Source organism: Hippichthys cyanospilos, chromosome 20 (assembly GCF_059441005.1).
Source record: "Hippichthys cyanospilos isolate Australia breed blue-spotted pipefish chromosome 20, RoL_Hcya_1.0, whole genome shotgun sequence".
Classification (NCBI taxonomy): Eukaryota; Metazoa; Chordata; class Actinopteri; order Syngnathiformes; family Syngnathidae; genus Hippichthys; species Hippichthys cyanospilos.
Window position 1 is genome coordinate 12,180,394 of NC_142388.1, and position 19,115 is coordinate 12,199,508.

The 19,115-nt window shown below is 39.4% G+C and overlaps 2 protein-coding genes across 3 annotated transcripts; one reads left to right on the forward strand and one right to left on the reverse strand.

Moving 5' to 3' along the window:
• Nucleotides 1-1,657: 1,657 nt before the first annotated feature.
• Nucleotides 1,658-12,955, reverse strand: mcm3 (minichromosome maintenance complex component 3). Its single transcript, XM_088403351.1, has 17 exons — nucleotides 12,788-12,955; nucleotides 12,426-12,538; nucleotides 11,716-11,924; nucleotides 11,509-11,639; nucleotides 10,696-10,934; nucleotides 10,076-10,184; nucleotides 9,808-9,961; nucleotides 7,329-7,460; nucleotides 7,047-7,255; nucleotides 6,797-6,971; nucleotides 6,559-6,685; nucleotides 5,492-5,642; nucleotides 4,380-4,520; nucleotides 4,196-4,302; nucleotides 4,044-4,117; nucleotides 2,650-2,749; nucleotides 1,658-2,572 (listed from the first exon to the last, which is right to left on the reverse strand). The coding sequence occupies exons 1-17, from the start codon at nucleotides 12,860-12,862 to the stop codon at nucleotides 2,374-2,376; spliced, it is 2,445 nt and encodes an 814-aa protein (XP_088259477.1). The 5' UTR covers nucleotides 12,863-12,955; the 3' UTR covers nucleotides 1,658-2,373.
• A 260-nt stretch (nucleotides 12,956-13,215) lies between these two features.
• Nucleotides 13,216-18,301, forward strand: paqr8 (progestin and adipoQ receptor family member VIII). Of its 2 annotated transcripts, none has more exons than XM_088403461.1 (2): nucleotides 13,216-13,317; nucleotides 17,096-18,301. In XM_088403461.1, the coding sequence occupies exon 2, from the start codon at nucleotides 17,145-17,147 to the stop codon at nucleotides 18,219-18,221; it is 1,077 nt and encodes a 358-aa protein (XP_088259587.1). In that variant the 5' UTR covers nucleotides 13,216-13,317; nucleotides 17,096-17,144; the 3' UTR covers nucleotides 18,222-18,301. The 2 variants fall into 2 exon arrangements, with proteins under 2 accessions (XP_088259587.1, XP_088259586.1); XM_088403460.1 differs by lacking the exon at nucleotides 13,216-13,317 and adding an exon at nucleotides 13,663-13,803.
• The last annotated feature ends 814 nt before the right edge of the window (nucleotides 18,302-19,115 follow it).

A 19,115-nucleotide genomic window follows, 5' to 3' on the forward strand; every position in this document is an offset into this window, starting at 1 on the left:
CTTGTGGTTGCATGTCATGAATCAGCAAAATGAGTTCAAACAGCAAGTGACTTATTATCGGTGTGCATCTCAAGACAGAGGAAGTTGTGAAGTGGAACATCTCACTATGAGATGAAGCTGTGTCTTTGACAAGCGGTAAGGCTCTCTACTTTGATGCTGAGAACTATTAAAAGGTTGATGTTAACAGATGTAGGGCAGTGAGATTTTTGTGGAATAGTAATATGTGTAGCAGTGAGATTATTTGTTAAGACTAGGAATGAGCATTTTTTTTTTCACTGAGGGCAATATAGTAGAAAATGGAAGGAAAAGGTCACCTCAAAAGAAAAAAAAACACATATACTATACACCTCAACTTTGGGTTATGAGTGACAAACCAAAAACTATTTAGTATTAGTCAAATTTTATATGTGATCAGCTCTAGCATTTTGAAAAAATGAAAATGTAGTTATTTATATGGTATATTCAAATTCTACACTTAATTCAATTTAAAATCATACATAATACATATACCATATTTCTCTGAGTACAAGTCAAGTTTTTTTCCCTCATTTTAAACACCCATATCAGGGGGGTTGACTTTTAAAGCGCATAACTCATTTTTTTTTTCACATATTTGAATAACATTAAGTCGAATGTGAAATCATTCAGATCACGTCATTTACAAGGCTTAAATTATTAAGAGAATAACATTCACCAACTGTTTCTTACTTTTTACAGCGTTTATGTAGGTTACAGGTTAGTCTAAAATGGAAAAAAAGAGAAAACTGCACCCCCCCACTTGACAATCAAGACTATAAATTGTTAAAAAAAAAAAAAAGTTGAGTACAGTATACCTAAAACTGTATCCATGTTGTCATAAAGAAGCAAAATTAATCAACTTTCACCAACTACTTTTTTACAGCCTTTATACAAGTTATTCTAAAACTGAAAAAAGTGCATGAAGTGCCTGAAATACATCCATCCATCCTTTTTCTAGAGCTGTTTATCCTCACAAGGGTCGCAGGCTTGCTGGTGCCTATCCCAGCTGGCTTCGGGCAGAAGGCGGGTAACACCCTGAACTGGTTGCCAGCCAATCGCAGGACACACAGACGAACAACCGTTCATGCACCCAATCACACTGAAGGACAGTTTAGTATGTCCAATACATCTACCACGCATGTTTTTGGAATGTTGGGAGGAAGCCATAGTGACCAGAGAGAACCCACGCGGGCTCTGGGAGAACATGCAAACTCGGGGTCTCTTGAACTGTGAGGCAGACGTGGCATTTCCTGAAATACATTGTATTTTTTATTGCAATTACCTTTGACATGGAAAAAACAAAGCCTTTGGGATCATGACCCCCAGGAGGGGAGCTGCCCCACTGTTGGAGAAAGATTGAGCCAAGTGAAAAAATGTGAAGACCACAAATGGCCCTGGATCTCTGTTGTAGCTCATAGAAACTTGCCCAATTTCTTAAAATTGCCTCAGAAAAAAGCTCCAAGTCCCATTAATATTATGTGATTATTTTTATTCTCTTGAGCTAAATAGACTTTCCCATAATGTGAAAGTTTTCTTTTCCAGTAAAAGTGTGTGACCTTTATGAACATTTTTCTTGGATAGTGTTTTACAATGGTCCCAACGGCACAGAACACCTCGTCCTTGCTTTTATTTTGCCTTTTTTTTTTTTTTTTACAAATGCAGCTGGTCACTGAGTCCATAAAATGATTTGTTATGACCTTCATTCTTCAAAGTAATGTTTGACATGTTACTGTACACAATCATTTGTTTATACAGCACTGTGTCCGGACCTTGCATGAAAAAAATAATCAATTCAAAATGGAACAATAATACAAGTATTAGACATCTTTAAAAATAATAATAAAGATTTTAAATAGATTACTTTTATTATTTTCTGCTTGATTTTGATTGTTTGGATATATTTAAATTAATATTTAAATGAGCACTCCGGCTCGACACTCCAAAAACCTGCATGGCAGATGTTTTGGACGCACTAAATTGTCCCTAGGTGTGATTGGTTGTTCTCTACTGTACATAAAAGTGTGTGTTCAATATTGGAATGGCATTTCATCGAATATTGAAAAGAAAAAAAAAGAAAATTGTGAACAAAAGTATTTTATTCCTTTAACAAGTTTTGTGATTAATTTTTTCAGTTTTTTTCCATTCTATTTACAGAACTTGAAGGGGTGGGAAAAAAGATTTTTGACTGAAGACAACATATGATAATTTATGCTAAACGTAACCATTATTAAGCAAATTGTTTAACATATGCCCTCAAATGCAAAAACACCGTAACAAAGCAGGGGGAAACGCCAAAATGCTTGCTCTTTTGAAGTCCGCGGAACAGGATCGTTCAGATTGTTTTTTTGCCGACTCTCAGATGAGAAAGATGATGTCATCGGCCACCATGACCTGGTTGTCATCCTGCATGCGAGTCAAAGCGGCACGGATCTCCGTCTCGGTGAAGCGCACCTGACACTCTTTGTTGATGCCGTCCATTAGCAACTGCATGCTGATTGACTGAGCGTGAGTTGACTGGAACACGGCGAACAAGGAGGACTTGAATTCCTTCAGCCTTGTGGGCGAAAACTTAAAGTAAATATTCCATCCTTTCGCAGTTCATTGTTAGTTTTTTTGACATGAGGCACTCACCTTTCTGTAGAAAGCTCAGCACTATCGGCCAGTGAGGAAGTATCCATTTGTTCCTCTTCTACCTGCTTGGTCTTTGCTTTTTTCACAGAGGTAGACTGAACTGAAGAGCAAAATGTACTGTCAGACTTTTGAGGAAGAACTTGTTGTCGGGGTCGATAAAATGAAAGTAATCAATCCAAGTAAAGCCAATAGACTCTATAGTAATTGCTCTGGTTATACACTGTCAAATGTGTTAATTTGACTTCAATATGTAAATCCATCCATCCATTTTCTTGAACCATTCACACACCTAATCACACCTAAGGACAATTTAGTATGTTGATTACACCAGCCATGCATGTTTTTGGAGGGTGTGAGGAAGCCAGAGTGCCCGGAGAGAACCTATGTGGGCTCGGGGAGAGCATGCAAACTCCACTAGGAAGACCGAAGTCAGCTGGATTTTAACTCAGGTCTCTGAACAAAATGTAAATGGATACTTGCGACTTCCCTAGAAACTATGATACTTTTTAGAACAAGTGATCAGATTTTTTTTTTTTTTTTCCCTGAGTTTCAACCCCCATGTTAAAGGGGGTCAACTTATAACCGCACTTATGGTACAAAAGGTCACACCACCACATCTCAAGACATCGTGTGGCCTTTTAGTGTCACGAGATCGCGTACGAGCTCTAGTTCCATCCCTGGTAATTGTGAAATTCTTAAAGGGAAACTGCAATATTTAGACCGTTTCTCCCTAAGGACAGCAGGAGGTGCTGCATTTACCATTGTCCGCAGCTAAAACAAATATGGCAGCCTACGGAGAAGTGCCACCCCTATATAATATGATTTAGCGGTAACTAGACCTACAACTATTTTTAAAACATACTACTGGTCGTTAAGAACACATTTGTTTGCAAGTTTTTGAAATATATAATAATTTAATGTATTCATTTTTAATTAAAAAAATGCTCTAAATGTTATACAGAGTCCTTTTAAGTAACATGCTAAAAATTTGAGATATTGTGTTATAAATGAAAACTCAGGATCCAGTAGGTGACAGTGGTGACCCGGTGGATGAGTGGTTAGCACATTCGCTTCACAGTTATGGGACCACAGTTCAATTCCACCTCGCTCTGGCCTCCCTGTATAGAGCTTGCATATTTTCCCCGCGCCCAAACACATGCATGGCAGGTGTATTAGACATACTAAATTGTCCTTAGTTTGTGATTGCGTGTAAATTGACCCAAAGTAAGGTTTAAAAAAAAAAAAAAAGAAGGATGGAGCAAGACCAACTTGCACTTGGAGAAATCCGGTAAGTTACTTTTTCAAGGTAACTGTGGCAACACTCAACATGTTTATGAAATACCCTATGAAAATACTGTATATTTGGGGTAAATGTACAGTAATATAAAACTTACTCTCAGGAACATCCTGCTCTTCACTGAAGTCATATGGACTGTAGGGCTCGCTGCCCTGAGACCCACGGCGCGCCCTTCGAAACACACAGGTTCTTGTAAGGGGCTGCAAAATTGTCTAATTTGTGTGCTAAAATATTTGTGTTGATATGGACCTCTTTCGCAGAGATCTCTGTGCTGGTTGAGTAGATGCCTCCTCTTCCTCATCCTCTGAGTCGAAGGCTGGTTCCTTTCTGGAACGTTTCTTTTCTTTCTCCAGAACCTGCACGAACGGACACATTCATGACCCGATGCTTGAACATTCAAATTTGCTTCCGCGTCCGCTTGATCAGAACATACCTTCTTGAAGTAGGCAAACTGGACCAGCTCAACCGCAACCTCCGAGTCCTCCATTTCTATGACTTTGCTCATGCGGGCCTTAGCGTGAGCCGTGGACAGACGGATTAGAGTCTCGAGGGTTCGGGCAGTCACTGGCGATGTCTGAGATGGAGAAGGGACATTTCATTCTGTGTACAAATCCCTGAAAGGGCTTAACAACTTTGGAAAAATGACCTAATTAAAGTTTGTTTGTTTTATTTCCTCAATTTTGAGATTATTTTATGGATTATTATGAGATCATTTTGTCTTTTTCCTATATATCCCCCCCGGCAAAAAGTAATGCATGAATCTCTTATCATAAAATCATTGTAAATAGATGATTTTGGTCTTGTAGGTTAGCCTTTCACTAAAACAAAAGTAAATTGCTTATTGCTTGAACCATTTTTCACAACCTTTTTTTTTAAATCAATTTTTTCCCCCATAAAACTAAAACTTATGGCATATAGTACTTGTTTATAAGTCCAGGGTACTTTGAAAAATAGATTAAAAATTCCCACTTCCATAGATTAGGCTGCAGGCCATTGGATTTTTTTTTTAATCCCATCAGTATTTTTAAATCATAATAATAATTATAAACATGCAAGAGAAGTTCAAATGACCACCAAATGCCTACAATACATAGTTATCAGTGTAATCTATTGTAACACACATATATAGTACATATTATCAATATATTTATGGTTAATTGACAACACAAGCTACTTTGTTGACAGTGAGCCCAGCACTGACTTGTTGTTGATGAAAAAGTTGCTAGTAGCCACTAGAATCCGTAGCTAGGTTTGTAATGAATGACTGGGATGCCATTTCATCTTATTGCTACCATTCCTATACACACACCGCTATTTTTTTTTTCAAAAGAGAACGAATGCATTGTCTCAATGGGAATGAATGGGTTAAAAGAAAACAATGCATATGCTAACTAAGTGAACGCCATGTTAGAAAAACAAAAATGTGCATACTGTAGCAGGACCCCCCCCCCCCCAATATTGCAGCCTTTGCAATTTGAAAATGACACACATTATGATGCTGATATGAATTCAATTTTTTTGTTTTTCCCCAGTCCTACTGCTCACCCTAGCAATATCAGCGGCCATTTGCTCCTGGCTCCTCAGCCTCGAGTATTCTTCTGCGATGTGATTGGCCGCTTCCTCCGTCAGCACCGGCATCAGCCCTTTGGCGATGTGGATGTACTTCCTCATGAACTCCTTGCTCACTATCTTCTCTCTGAACCATTCAAAATTTCATTGAAACCCAGCCAAGGACATGACCAAAAAAATGTGAATGTTCAACATTTGAAAATGGCTAAAATGGCTAAAACGTTGACTGAATTGACTCAAATTCTTTTGATCAATTTTCTCCAATGAAATGGACTGAAAATGCCCATTTACAAAAATGATTCTTTTGTTGCATGTTTTCAAATTGCATAAAATTAACAGAATATTAAGAGAAGATTTCAGAATGTAATGACAGTACATTTGGGCAAGGCCAAAGTAACAATAACTGTAATGTAGTCCATGAGTAGTCCGTTTCTATTTTGAAGTCCTAAGCAGGCAAGAATTTTCAGGATTTTTGAGAAATTTAGGGGTACGTTAGAATTTAAGCAATAGCTGTTACAGACGCTTTCGGCCGTTTCGCCTGTTTAGACTCTTGTCCAAAAGTGGCCGCTGTGCCCAGCAAGGGGTTAATACTGTGTTTGTGAGTATTTGAATAAGGCAACAAAATCCAGTTTATATGTATGTCAGAAAGGTGGCCATTTTGCCACTTGCTATCGACTGAAAATGACATCAGGTAATGACCAATCACGTCTCAGCTTATCACGTTGCGATCTCCTTTTCATCGTGCTGGATCAGATGGCCCCGCAGAAAGACTGCGAGATCTCGGACCGTGAAACATGCCCAAACGCGACTGAGCAACTGCGATTTAATTTTCAGTTGAAAGCCAGAAAGCAGCAAAATGGCCAACCCCATGGATTTTGCTGCTTAATTTGTTTTCCACTAATTCAATAATAATCAAAATCACAAGACCATGTTTTACACTTGACCAAAGTAGTGGTGTATTTGAAGCTCACTTGTAGCCTAAAATCTGACTTGCAAAATAAATAAATAAAAGCAACAGCTCAAAGCCCCCAAAATGACTCCACCTTTTCTTTTTGGTTCCATGAAGGAGGTTGTTGTGTTTCTCGTAGACCTGCAGCTCTTCGTGCTCCTGCGCCACAATATCGGGGTCATCCGTGGCCAGGACGTCTACTGAGCCGCCCAGAGCCATTGCTAAAAAAAAAAAAAAAAAAAAAAAAAAAAAAAAAAAATCAGCATAGTAACAAAATAAGCGAAGTTTCAAACCAAAACGTTTACTTCGAGGATGTGGTCCAGCCGCATTACCTGCACCCTCTTGCTCACGGGGGTCACGGTAGCGGTGCATCCTGAGGACGTGGTCCGAGATCTCGCGGTCTTGCTCCGGGTCCATCTGATCCAGCACGATGAAAAGGAGATCGAAACGTGACAGCAAAGAATCCTGCAGTCCGATGTTCTCCATGGGGGTTTTGTACTGGTCATACTATGAGGACAAAAGAGGCGCAGATTGAGCACGTTGTGTTCAGGTGCCGACTCGAGGTTGTTGCTGTAACCTTACCCTGCCGTAGACTGGGTTAGCGGCCGCCAGAACAGAGCAACGAGCATTCAGGCGGGCGTGGATGCCAGCTTTGGCGATGGTGACTCGACCCTGCTCCATAACCTCGTGGATAGCAGTGCGGTCCATGTCGGACATCTTGTCGAACTCGTCGATGCAGACCACGCCGCGGTCAGCCAGCACCATGGCTCCAGCCTCTAGGCGACGTTCCCCTTTGGGGGGGGACGCAAAGATTAATCAATCAGATTGGTCAGGAAGGACATTAGCTTATGCACAATTTCTTACCGGTTTCCTGGTCAGTGGTGACGGCGGCGGTCAAGCCCACCCCGGATGAGCCCCGTCCAGTGGTGGGGATGGCTCTGGGCGCGATGTGGAGAACATAACGCAGAAGCTGAGACTTTGCAACCGAAGGATCACCTAAAATGCACATCAATACATTACTTTTACATACAGGGGAGCTATTTACATTTTTACATATTCATATTTTCGATATGCCCTGACAAGTCTAAATATTGCCCAATATATCGCAATGCGTATTGCGATATAACACAACACACTTTTAAAACAAAATACCCAGCACTAGTAATCTCTTATAATGTTATGGTGGAATAATAAGCAAGATTAATGTGCCTACTTTGAACCATCTCATAGGGTTGACATTTAATCCAGCACTATAGCTTGCTGTCAACTGACTTAACATCAAAGTGCCCTGACCCAAATGGATTACTTAGTTCTCATTCCATGAGCACAGCATAAACTCTTTCAGTGCCTAGCATTATCTGAAGAGGCAACCCCTAAAGTCCCAGCCAATTTCGAGCATTTTGACGCATCTTTCAAGGCAGACAGAATATTGGATTGTAGACATTGGTGATACCATATGACTGGATTCCATTCTTTACCTAGAAAAAGAAAAATAAGATTCTACCTTATTCCACTCTTTAGTAATCACTATTTGGAGGTAGGTCATTTGAGTGACACTTAGCTATTTAGGACAAAAGGAGAAAAATCCTCCCACATACACACTTTGACACTTTTTTTTTTTTTTTTTAGTAACATCCGAACAATCTCAACAGTCCGTCCCTTTCATAAAACATGAACAAAAACGTGTTTTTGATGGCAAAATAACAGTTTGCATATGGAAATACAACAGTGATCAATTGGAATATAATTAGGAGGAGCACTGGCCATGAGTGTCATCTATCCATTCATTCATTAAAAAAAAAAAAAAAAGTGTTTGACATGATGAAAATTCTCATCCATGGTACTGAAAGAGTTAAGGCAATTTGAAAACCATGTTTAGCCTGGGACCAGAGACTGCACAACATATTCTTGCAAATAAAATCTTGGGAGTCCTTTGTAAACTTCTTCAAATTAAGAGGATTACACTACTATAGTGTGGCACATACTAATGTTATTGTAGTAAACAATACTGTGTAAAATATTGGAAACTAAAACTGAATTCAACGACAATTGACAAAATCAGTAAGTCTGGAATAGAAAAATTCTTAATTTTCTTTATTTTATTTCACTTTAAAATCTTTTTTAAATTTCTCTAGCATTACAAAAGCTGTACTGCCCCATATAAGTGACTGAAAATAAGGACGTGGGAAAACCACACAAATGTTTCACGTCCACCCACAACAGCGATAGTGAAGGTTGTAATCAAGAACATTGGTACCTCTACTTACAAATGCCTTGTTACGAAAAAATTTATCTTACAAAATGCCTTGGCGGAAAAATATTGTCTCTATTCACGAGAGCAAGTTCAAGGTACATGAAGGGCGACATTGTTAGCATATGAGACACTAGACACTAGCGCTCGTGCCAACATGACTGTAATTTAATGTCATCACAATCCATGATGTCAATCGTATTTGTTAATTTGTGATGCAATTTTATCATTTATTAATATGCCGGTTTGCTTGCTTGCATTGATGTTTACTATGGTTTTCCACCTATCATCTTTACTCATTTCACCCACACTTCCCACCAATAATTAACAACATAGAGCTAATAATAAAACAATAAAAAAGAATAAACAATAAAACATAAAATTGACATTAGTTACGGCTGACATTGTACATATATACACAAAAACACATTTGGAACAAAGCACTTTGGGCTGTTGCGTCTGACGTTCACGTTTTTAGCGCGTTGTGAGCACTTTAGCAAAGACATCACACAGGAAGCACTTTGCATGATCCAAACTAATCTTAAGTAAACAAAAGAATTCAAAAAATAAATATTATTGCTCCTGTGAACTTATAAACGATTGCTGGAAATGTAAAATAAACACTTCCAAATTAAATGTCCTAAAAAGATGTCTCTATTTGCACTAACCACAGCACACCAGCACCATCTCAAGGCAAACAAGTGAACTGCATTCATATTGTCAACTGCTACAATTAATGTGATTAATCTGAAGGGTTTAGGAATGTTTATTATTCTTTACATGATATTATTGTTATGCATTAATGTAATTCTAATATGTATTTGTTACAGTTTTTGATGCCTTTTTTATAACTTAAAAAGCGGCTTTACCTATGTAAGATTCACGTAACAAAATTCATCAGTGAGAAGTACCAATGTAATATTTACTCTGACCTTATGTAATATGTCACGTGACAAATACAAGTTAGCATTTTAAAACATCCTTTCAAAAAAAAAAAAACTATTTCAAATTGCAATGTGATAAAGATATTGTGATAAGATATTGCAAATCAATATGCGTGTACTCCTACTTAAACAAGGCTAATTCTCGTACCAATGAGCAGGACGTTGATGTCTCCTCTGATTCGCGAGCCGTTCTCCAACACCTTCTCCACACCTCCGAGCAACATGCAGAGAATTGCCTTCTTGATGTAATCATGGCCATGGATGCTCGGTGCCAGCGAGCGAGCCAGCTGGTCGAAAACATTCTAGATGAAAGCAGAAAGACCGGCATGTTAATAAACATAAACGACATTAGATATAGTGCTTGTTGATAAATCTTCACCACTTTATGAAACTAAATGAGTAAAATGTGAACTTACAACAGAGCGACTACGACAAAAGTTTCTAATTTTGCTGATGTCATCGGCATTAAAGGATAGGGATGCTTCCTTGCTCATCTGTTTGATATGACAGGCAATCATGATGGTCCTGTGAAGCAAAGAAAAATATTAAGAATAGAAAATATTAAATTAATAGTGAACAAATGTCTTTGCCTATGGAGTAAGATCCAGAGTTTGTTCCACTCAATCTACTCCATAATATGCTCAGAATGTATGTCTATTCATTTATTAGTGGTTCATTAATACTGCTATTATTGCTCTACGACTGTTTTTGTTATTTCGACTGACTTTGCCTGCTAGCTTGGCATGACAGCATCTCAATTTGCATCTTCAACTCAAATCCAAAGGATCTGATGCACAAATCCAAAGGAGAGATTCAAGCAGACGTGAAGTGGTGACTCACGGCGTGCAAACGAGAGCTGTATTCAAAATACTTTGCACTCGCAAATTTCATCAACTCAACACAATTTAGAGTCGTAGTAATATGAATTGTTAAACACGCATGTCATTTTGACACCGACCTTACTCCGTATTTGCTCAAGAAAACGTATCCCAATAAGAAACCAGTCCACATAATAGGCTTTTCAAGTAAGTTTCACCTGAATGTTCCAGATGTGAAGCCTCCCTTTTTTCCAGGCAGGCAGCGGTAGGTTCCGATGACCTGCACTCTATCTCCTGGTTTGACCATGTCCACGAGGTCATTGTCCAGAATTATGTCCACAGAGCGTGGCAGCTGACCCGCAGGGGCTTTCTCGGGCATCTCTTGCACTGTGATGGTCTGGTGGTCCTTATAGACGGACAAACCGAACTCTGTTTCTAGAGGGTTGTTTTCCTCATCCTGTTAGGAAGCACCCAAGAGGGAAATTATATGATTAATGTGTCCCGCAGAGAGAAGAGTAGTGATGAAACGTGTCTGCATGCCTTGATTTAAAAAAAAAAAAAAAAATGCCTTGAGCAGCTATCGTCTTCACTCTAATTAGACTTCTGGGCATCACTAATATAACCGCGGCTCTCCGTGAGAACAAAGGGATGGGAAGAGATAACAGTACAGTTATTGTATTAGGTTTAATAACTTAAGATTTAAGTAAATATGTGTATTGCAGTAATATCTGTCTTAAATATGCATCGTAAAAATTAAAAAATTCAAGTACCCACATACACATTCATGAAAATTCCGTCGGGATTGGGGGCTGATGCTACTTTGCGGTTTCTTATCGCTAGGGGGTTCCGGTCCCCATTAAGCATGAAAAACGAGATATTACAGTGTATTAATACTGTCTTTGTAATTGTCCTTTAACCAATAAAAAAATACATAACCAGTATTTCATTTTAATCTGAATATTCAAGAGAATTTGCAGTAGAATGTTTGCAACTCTAAAGAAGAATACAAAAGCTAGCATGTGTTTAGGTACCTTAGTGGGGTAGATGGCATTAGAAGGGAAAGCATCCAAGGAGGTCAAATCTGTGTACTTCCTCTCCATGGTCTTGTTGGTGGCAGGGCAGTAGTGGACGCTGCGCACCACTTTGGGGCGAACAAGAGAACCTAAGGCACATCGAAGCAGTATTATATTATAAAACAATTTGAAGGTAGACTTGACAGATAGCGCAACGAAACTCACACTTGGTGATGATACCCTCCACACAGACCATACTGCCCAACAGCCTCGATGTGAGCGTCCTGGGCGTGACATGCTTTGAGCCGAAGCTTCCCTCCAGGCCGATGTTGAACTCCTCGTACTGTTTGGCGTAGGTGCCATCCACTAAGGCCACCACGTCCTTCAGGGCCAGCTGGAAGGCCATCAGCTCTTCGAAAGCATTGTTCATCAACCTGGGAGGAAGCATCTAACACTGAGAAAGATCCAATTGGTGCTTCAAAAAAAGTCAGAGCAAAAGTACTGGGACGCTTCTATCACACCTACACAGAGTCAAAGGAGAGACCAAAAAATATTTTTACATTTTACATTTACAATGTGTTTTATGCATCCCCATTAAAACGATACTTGAGTAATTGGTATTGAATGTCTGGACTCTTAAAAAAAAAAAAAAAAAAAAAGTAAATACATCCCTGACATTGAATGAGTTAAACTGGTTGAATTGATTGCTTCATGAGGAGTAATGAATACTTTCACAATTTAATACAAAAATAACATAAAATAACACACATGATGTGTGTATTTTTTTTTTCAAACCAAATTATTCCAAGGAACCCCCTGCATTCAGGCCGCAGACCCCGGGGGGTCGTGGATCTCACTTTGAAAACCACTGCCAAAGACGACAACGACGTTTGTGAATTTACTCCTGCATATTCGTCGTGTTTGAATTTGCTCACTTTGCAGCCCGTGATTCGTTGCGTCTCCTTAGGTCGTTAATGTTGACGATGAGACGAGACTTGTTCTCGCTGATCATGTCCCGGACTTTGCTCTGGTAAATACCCTGGTCATTCTGAAATACAAAGAATATTGATATTTGCAGGTCGTCACAAGTTCTGAAATGAAAAGGCAACTACGACGGGAAAATATAAGAACATTCTTAAATCGGTGGCGTGACAAAGCTCAAATTATACGTTAAGCGTTTTAGACAAATGAGTGTATATTATGTGTGATGTAGTAAGAGAGATACGGTAATTTCTTCGCGTCGACGCCGCATGTTTTCATTTGGCACGCAATAACTTCATAATATAATATAACTTACATCATCATCCAGGAAATCCACATAATCCCTCTGCGCCTCCCTCATCAAGCGGTCATCTACAACATCGGTAGCCATAATGCAAAAGTTTGTGTAAAAGGAAAGGATTTAACGAATAAGTGATGCAAATCCAAGACGAATGGGTAGCCTCCGTATTCCCACAATGGAGACTTTTCGCGCCACGGCGTCCTGACGTAGGCAGAACGTGACATGTGATTGGTCAATATGTTTCCGTATCCTACGCAAGACCGTCGCAATTGTCCAATGACAGTCCTTTATACGTTCACGTGATATAGCCCCTCGAAGATCTCCCGCGAAAATATGACACGAAGAAGTTCAGGAAGAGAAAACCACAAGAACATTCGACAATTTTATTGTTTGTCCAGGAGATGGCGACCGACATTTTATTGTTTCTTTCAGAATATGACGTTGGAGAAATGACGTTGCTTGCTCTGTATTCATGTTGGAACTCCCACACGCCACCACAACGTCGATTTCAAAACACTAGTTTGCGAAGATATTAATGTACACAGGTAGGTTGACCTGTGTATAATATTTTGACTCTTCAGCAAATTCAAACTCTCGCAAATATTTCAGATGTACAAATATAGTACTGTTCGACTGAAAACTTAACCAGATTAGCAAATGGTGACTATCCCTGGAAAAAATAATCAGAATAAGGATTTTCCGCAAAAATAACATTTTTTTTCATGTCTATTGTACAGAAGAGTATAATTTGTCGATATTCATTAAAAATGATTTGACGAGATTCGCGAGAATATAGTTTTGCTTCGGGGCGTTTCTGACCACAAAACGCCCACACACAAACTCCCAGGCCATCTGTGTTGTTATTCCTTTTCCTTGTCGTGCTTCACGAATAAAAACTCTCCTGAAGCGTGTCGTCATGCTCCCAGGCTGTGGAAGTTCAGCGGGAGGCGAGCAAGTGGCGTTTATTATTGTGGTGCATCTTTTCTGCAGACGTGCTCGTGTAGGACAACGAGCTTCATCCACACAAACAGGTGCGCTCAGCTCATTTGTTTGCTTGATTTAAATTCAAGACGTTGCTATTTGGTTTGAATAGCATCCTTTTTACTTCACGTTTCGTTGTTGTTCAGTCATTTAACCTTTGTTACTAACCAACTGAATGTATTGAATTATAGAAAGTTTAAATGTGTGCATGTATAGCTAACCATTGTAGAATAGAGGATGTGGGTCCCTTCTCACTATTTCACAGTCGCATATTTACTTTATTCACAACAGTATAGATTACATTGTGTGCATGAGCGTGATGCTCACATGTTTATCTGCATATCAGTTACGTACTCTACATTTCTGAGGGAATGACTCTGCAAACTTTTGAGTGTTTCTCCGTTAGACGTTTATTGTTGTAGGAGGAAAAATGTTTGAGTTTATCTGGGTTTTGGAATGGCACGTGCTACAGACTAGCTGGCCAGTTTTCTTTTGCTTTTTTATTCTTATGAATAAGTTCTTTGTGAAACGAAAAAATGATCTTAGTTAATATTGTTTCAGGCTTAAGTAAAAGCAACTCTGGTTGTTCAATCTTAGGAATGTGGAATTACTTTCATTCAACCATTTTGTAAATAACTCTTATCCTTATACTTTTGCTGCACAATTGTACCCGCCTTGTGTCAGGTTTTTCACTTTGTAGTGGTGCCGCTGAAAACGTCAAAAACCAACACTGACCACATGATCTGAAGGAGGCATGACAACAAACAGAAAATCTTTGGATGAAATATGTTTCCTATATCAGCCTGTATGTTTTCTATACCCTAGCCTAGCCAATGTGGCACCCGAGGTGAGATTTTATTTGGTGCCTGCCTCCATCGACAGTTTACATTCACTTAAGAGAAGTTGCATTTTTAACATTGTCAGGATGTCACACAATGTAAAATATAAAATAGAACATTTTCTTCATGACCGTTGCATTAGTCAAACTCGTAAAATGTTTACTCTGAACAAATCTACGAGTGACTTGCTGTTGCCACATCTAATTGCACAAACTGAAAAGAGCAACAACTTCCCCTTTTCTATTATTCCGCATCCTTTTTTTTCCTGCGAGAGAGAGAGAGAGAGATAGATAAATTAAATTATACTTCATATTCAGGTCTCTTCATGTCATATTATATCCATTTGGTTACGGTCCTTGCAGTATTGTAGTTTTATGTTAGAGTTTTTATCCAATCAGAATTCAATTACCGGTAACTTGTGTCGCCAGGCTGTATGAAATCTGTCCGAGGCCTTCACAATCAACAGTTGCAGGTGACTGTGCACTGTGAGTGAGCGGGTACATAGACTTAAAAACAATTGCAATAGCCAATCAGATCACAAGGTGGCAACAGTAAGGCCTGCTAGAAAGCCTCACGTGTACACGCTCTGTGATTGGATGCTCAGCGTGGGAGGCAGCGCTATGCAGGGCAAGCAAGCTTGGCTGTTTGGCTTTGACAATCCATGTGTCCGATTCTTCTATAGAGCAGTCATTCTCTGCCTTTTTTAAAGCTAATTAAAACACCGTTGGAACTGAAACACACAGCCAAACTGTACAAGCATTGAAGTCTTTCTGAGAAAAGAAAGAATAGATTTTTTATTGAAATAAGTGGGGGATAAGTGGGGCATTTTGTTTATGTACTTTTTCATTTTTAATCTGTGTTTTGAGAAGCCGTTAGATATCTGTTCTAAAAATAAATCATTATTTTAATTATTAAGAAATATTTCTCCACAAAAAATAATCAACATAAAGTATCAGACCTGTTTTCAAAAGGACATAATTCTAAATTACTATTTGTCCACAGAAAAATATTTCTTAAAGCGTCCTCTTTTGTGACCATAGTAGAAATCTGTTCACAAAAATAAATCATTAACTTGACAGGTAACGAGAGGAGGCACGTGACAAGTTGGGTCGAACCATTCTAGTATGGGGGAAATCTGTCTTTTTAAAATCGTGAAACTGAATGACCTACTGACCAAATTTATTTTATGAACTTATATGTTCCTGAAACATTTCATTAATTCAATAATATTTTTTTAAAGGCATCAAGTTTGTTTGTCTTACTTAAAATTTCAAGTACCCCCTGTAGTTCCTTCAAGTGTTTCCTTCACTGTGTATCACACATAAGTCCTCCTCTGCTGCAGTCGCCAATCATATCGTCCTTTTATTGTTTTTCAGCTTTAGTACCACTAGGCAAGCCACTGCAGCTAGCGGGTAGAGTGCCAAACATAATATCATAATTTCATGTGATATCGTACAAGGTAGGACGCAAGCCATCCACCCTGTTCACAGCAAAAAAAAATAAAAATAAATAAATAAATCACATCCCTCCCAACAAACAAAGTTGGCTGTCTGGGAAGGTTTCAGCTTTCAAAAACGAGCAATGGCAAGTGAGCTACGGGTTAGTAGTAAGCGAGCAAGCGAAATGGCAAGCGGATGAGATCATACAATACTAATCCGCATCAGAGACGGCATTGCTGTGTAAAAAAACACATTCCAAATACCGCCTGGTGATTTGAACATGAACGTCGGTCACCACTAACCGTCTAGTGGTGTTTCAGTTGCGGTCTCGAACGTTACTCGGCACAAAAATAGGCTTTCCAAACGCCGTACGATGCAACACATAACAAACACAGATTCGCGTTTTATGATCTCATCTCAAACCCTCATCAGAAAAAAGAATCGCAAACATTTTTGGGTGAGCAAAACCTGTATTGCTTAGTCAGGGTTTATTTAGATTTTATTAACATCTATTTTCATTTAGCATGGTAAATGTTTGTTATTGTAAGAAATGCATTATATTTAAATGTATTATTTATTTTGTTCAAAAATACAACATTTATAATGTAGGAAAATTAATATTTAGCAACAAATAAAAATGGCGACTACTACTACTACTATCTACTTTAAAATTATATGTTTTGGAGGTGTATTTTCAATACTGTGATAATTTTGCTCAAGGTTGTCATTATTTTGAAGTTGGACTTCTCCCCACATTGGCAGCGTGTTTTACTGTCACGCAGAGTATTAACAGGCATGACATTGTCCTGTGTACTCCTTTGCACTTCTGGTCCAATAGAGCCCAAAACAGCCCAAAAGAAAATAGATCATGTGCTCTTGCAAGGACAAAAAAAAAATGTTACTTGTATCTTTTAACCTCACTGGATCTCATAGTATAAAATCTTGTCCCATAACTAATAAGCAGTTAAAATGGCTGATTTGATTTGGTATCCTGCAACGGAAAATGGGACATATGGAAATTATCACCGTTCATTCACAATTGACGTGTATTATTTTCCTTCCAGTGTCATCCACATTTTCTGGGACAGTGTCTTCCATGTGCAAGACCTAGCGATGTCAGGAGACTTTCTACAGCGACTCGGCACCTTCATCCCAAACGCAAAGCACATCGGGCGTCTCCCCCGACTTTCGGGCTTATTTTCTTCTTCCCTACTTCTGCCCAGCCCCACCGTCGTTTCCAGTCAAGTCCCCGGCTTGTTTCGGGAACCTTACATCTTGTCGGGATATCGTCCCGTCCATCAGAAGTGGCACTGTTACCTTTTCAGCCTCTTCCAGAGACACAACGAATCCCTCAATGTGTGGACTCACTTGCTCGCGGCCCTTGTGCTCCTTTGTCGCGGTTGGGATAAAATAGTCGCCATGGGTTACACCTTTACGGCAGCCTCTCTACCTTTATGCCTCTTCTTTGTGTCTTCACTCACGTATTTGTTCTTCAGCGCAGCAGCTCATCTTTTTCAGTCCTACTCTGAGCATGCACATTATTTTTTCTTCTTCTTGGACTATGTGGGTGTGGCTGTTTATCAATATGGATGTTCCCTTGGACATTATTTTTATGTGTCTGAGCCAGCTTGGAGAGACAGCTGCTTCAGCTTTTTGTACCTGCCCGGAGCTGCCTTCTTGGGGTGGCTTTCCTGCGCTAGCAGCTGTTTCGCCAAATCCAGATATCAGCGGCCGTATCCAATGGGTCGTAAAATCTGTCAGCTGATCCCGGCCACCCTCGCGTATGTTCTGGACATCAGTCCTGTGATTCACCGGCTTTTAACCGCAGCCTGGCTGGAGGAGCCCTCATTGCCCTTCCACGCCCTCCAGATTGCTTCATTCCTTCTGAGCGCAGTTTTCTTCTCCTGCCACATACCTGAGCGCTTCTTCCCCGGCCGCTGTGATTTTCTAGGTCAAGGTCACCAGATCTTTCACCTGTTTTTGTCCCTGTGCACAATGTTTCAACTGGAGGCTCTCTTCTGGGACTACGTGACAAGAAAGGAAACAGTGCTGGAGACTTTCGGGGAGAGCCAGCTGTGGTGCGCCTGTATATCCTTCCCCGCCCTGTTCCTGTTTTGCATTTTGACAGCACTTGTAACAATGAGGCACAAACAGAAACAATTACATAGTCAAAAAAAGAGGGACGATTAAGAACTGTGCGTATAAATAGTCAGAAAACCGATGGTATGAAAACCAGCAATGGAATGCAAAATAAATGTTAAGTATTACAACATATGTGTCAATGTTAATTTCAAGTATCCAAAATATTTTACAGCTGATTCAGGGAAGAAATATTTGGCACAATACACTCGACAGTTGCGGAACACCCACTAAAGTTTTCAGCAATGAATCATTGCAATTGTTGCTGTTGAAAGAATTTATCTGAGCTGAGCCACTTGCAAATAACACTGATTTGTTTGCTCTTGCTCTTTAAAACTACCGTATTTCCTTGTCTATAAGTCGATCATGTGCATAAGTCAGAACCCCCTCCCCCCTTTTTTTTAACTTAAATATGCGTGAATTTTACAAAAACGGGAGTATAAGTATAACCCTGACTTTAGTGGTTATACATATCATGGCTGTCTAATTAAATCACATGGTGTGTGTTATTAAAATGTTGAAATTACGGTGCGTTTAGATGCATTTCCTCAACGAATATGAATTACATATTGTTGTGGGTATGGAGGGAGAGGAGTTGAGGTGAAAACAAGACAAGTGCTAGGCAATGTACACATGCAGACGCAAATGCAGAAACTAATGCTGCAACAATAAAACGATTTGGAATTTCAACGCTTTATTTATTTAACACAGCTCAATATAAATTTGTCAAAAAGCCCTAAAAGTCATCATCGCGATTTGACATGCCAAATAGCTGCTCCCATTTAAATCCCAGACATTCTCTTCTTCCTGTTGTCATTTGCGCATTCCCCCCCACCCACCTCCTGACATTCACACGAGCCAAGCCACTACTCTCACATTTTTATCTTAAACGAACAAGTCAAGCTGTCTTTTCCTTTTCATAATGGGTCAAAGTCCGCTGGAAAA

What these genes read in the sequence shown, in the direction of transcription:
- mcm3 (XM_088403351.1), bottom strand. Translation starts at nt 12,862, where the DNA reads ATGGCTACCGATGTTGTAGATGACCGCTTGATGAGGGAGGCGCAGAGG. An exon ending in TGGATTTCCTGGATGATGAT is followed by an intron (nt 12,539 to 12,787) that starts GTAAGTTATATT and finishes TTTGTATTTCAG; the next exon opens with AATGACCAGGGTATTTACCA. An exon ending in AACGAATCACGGGCTGCAAA is followed by an intron (nt 11,925 to 12,425) that starts GTGAGCAAATTC and finishes GCTTCCTCCCAG; the next exon opens with GTTGATGAACAATGCTTTCG.
- paqr8 (XM_088403461.1), top strand. Translation starts at nt 17,145, where the DNA reads ATGTCAGGAGACTTTCTACAGCGACTCGGCACCTTCATCCCAAACGCA.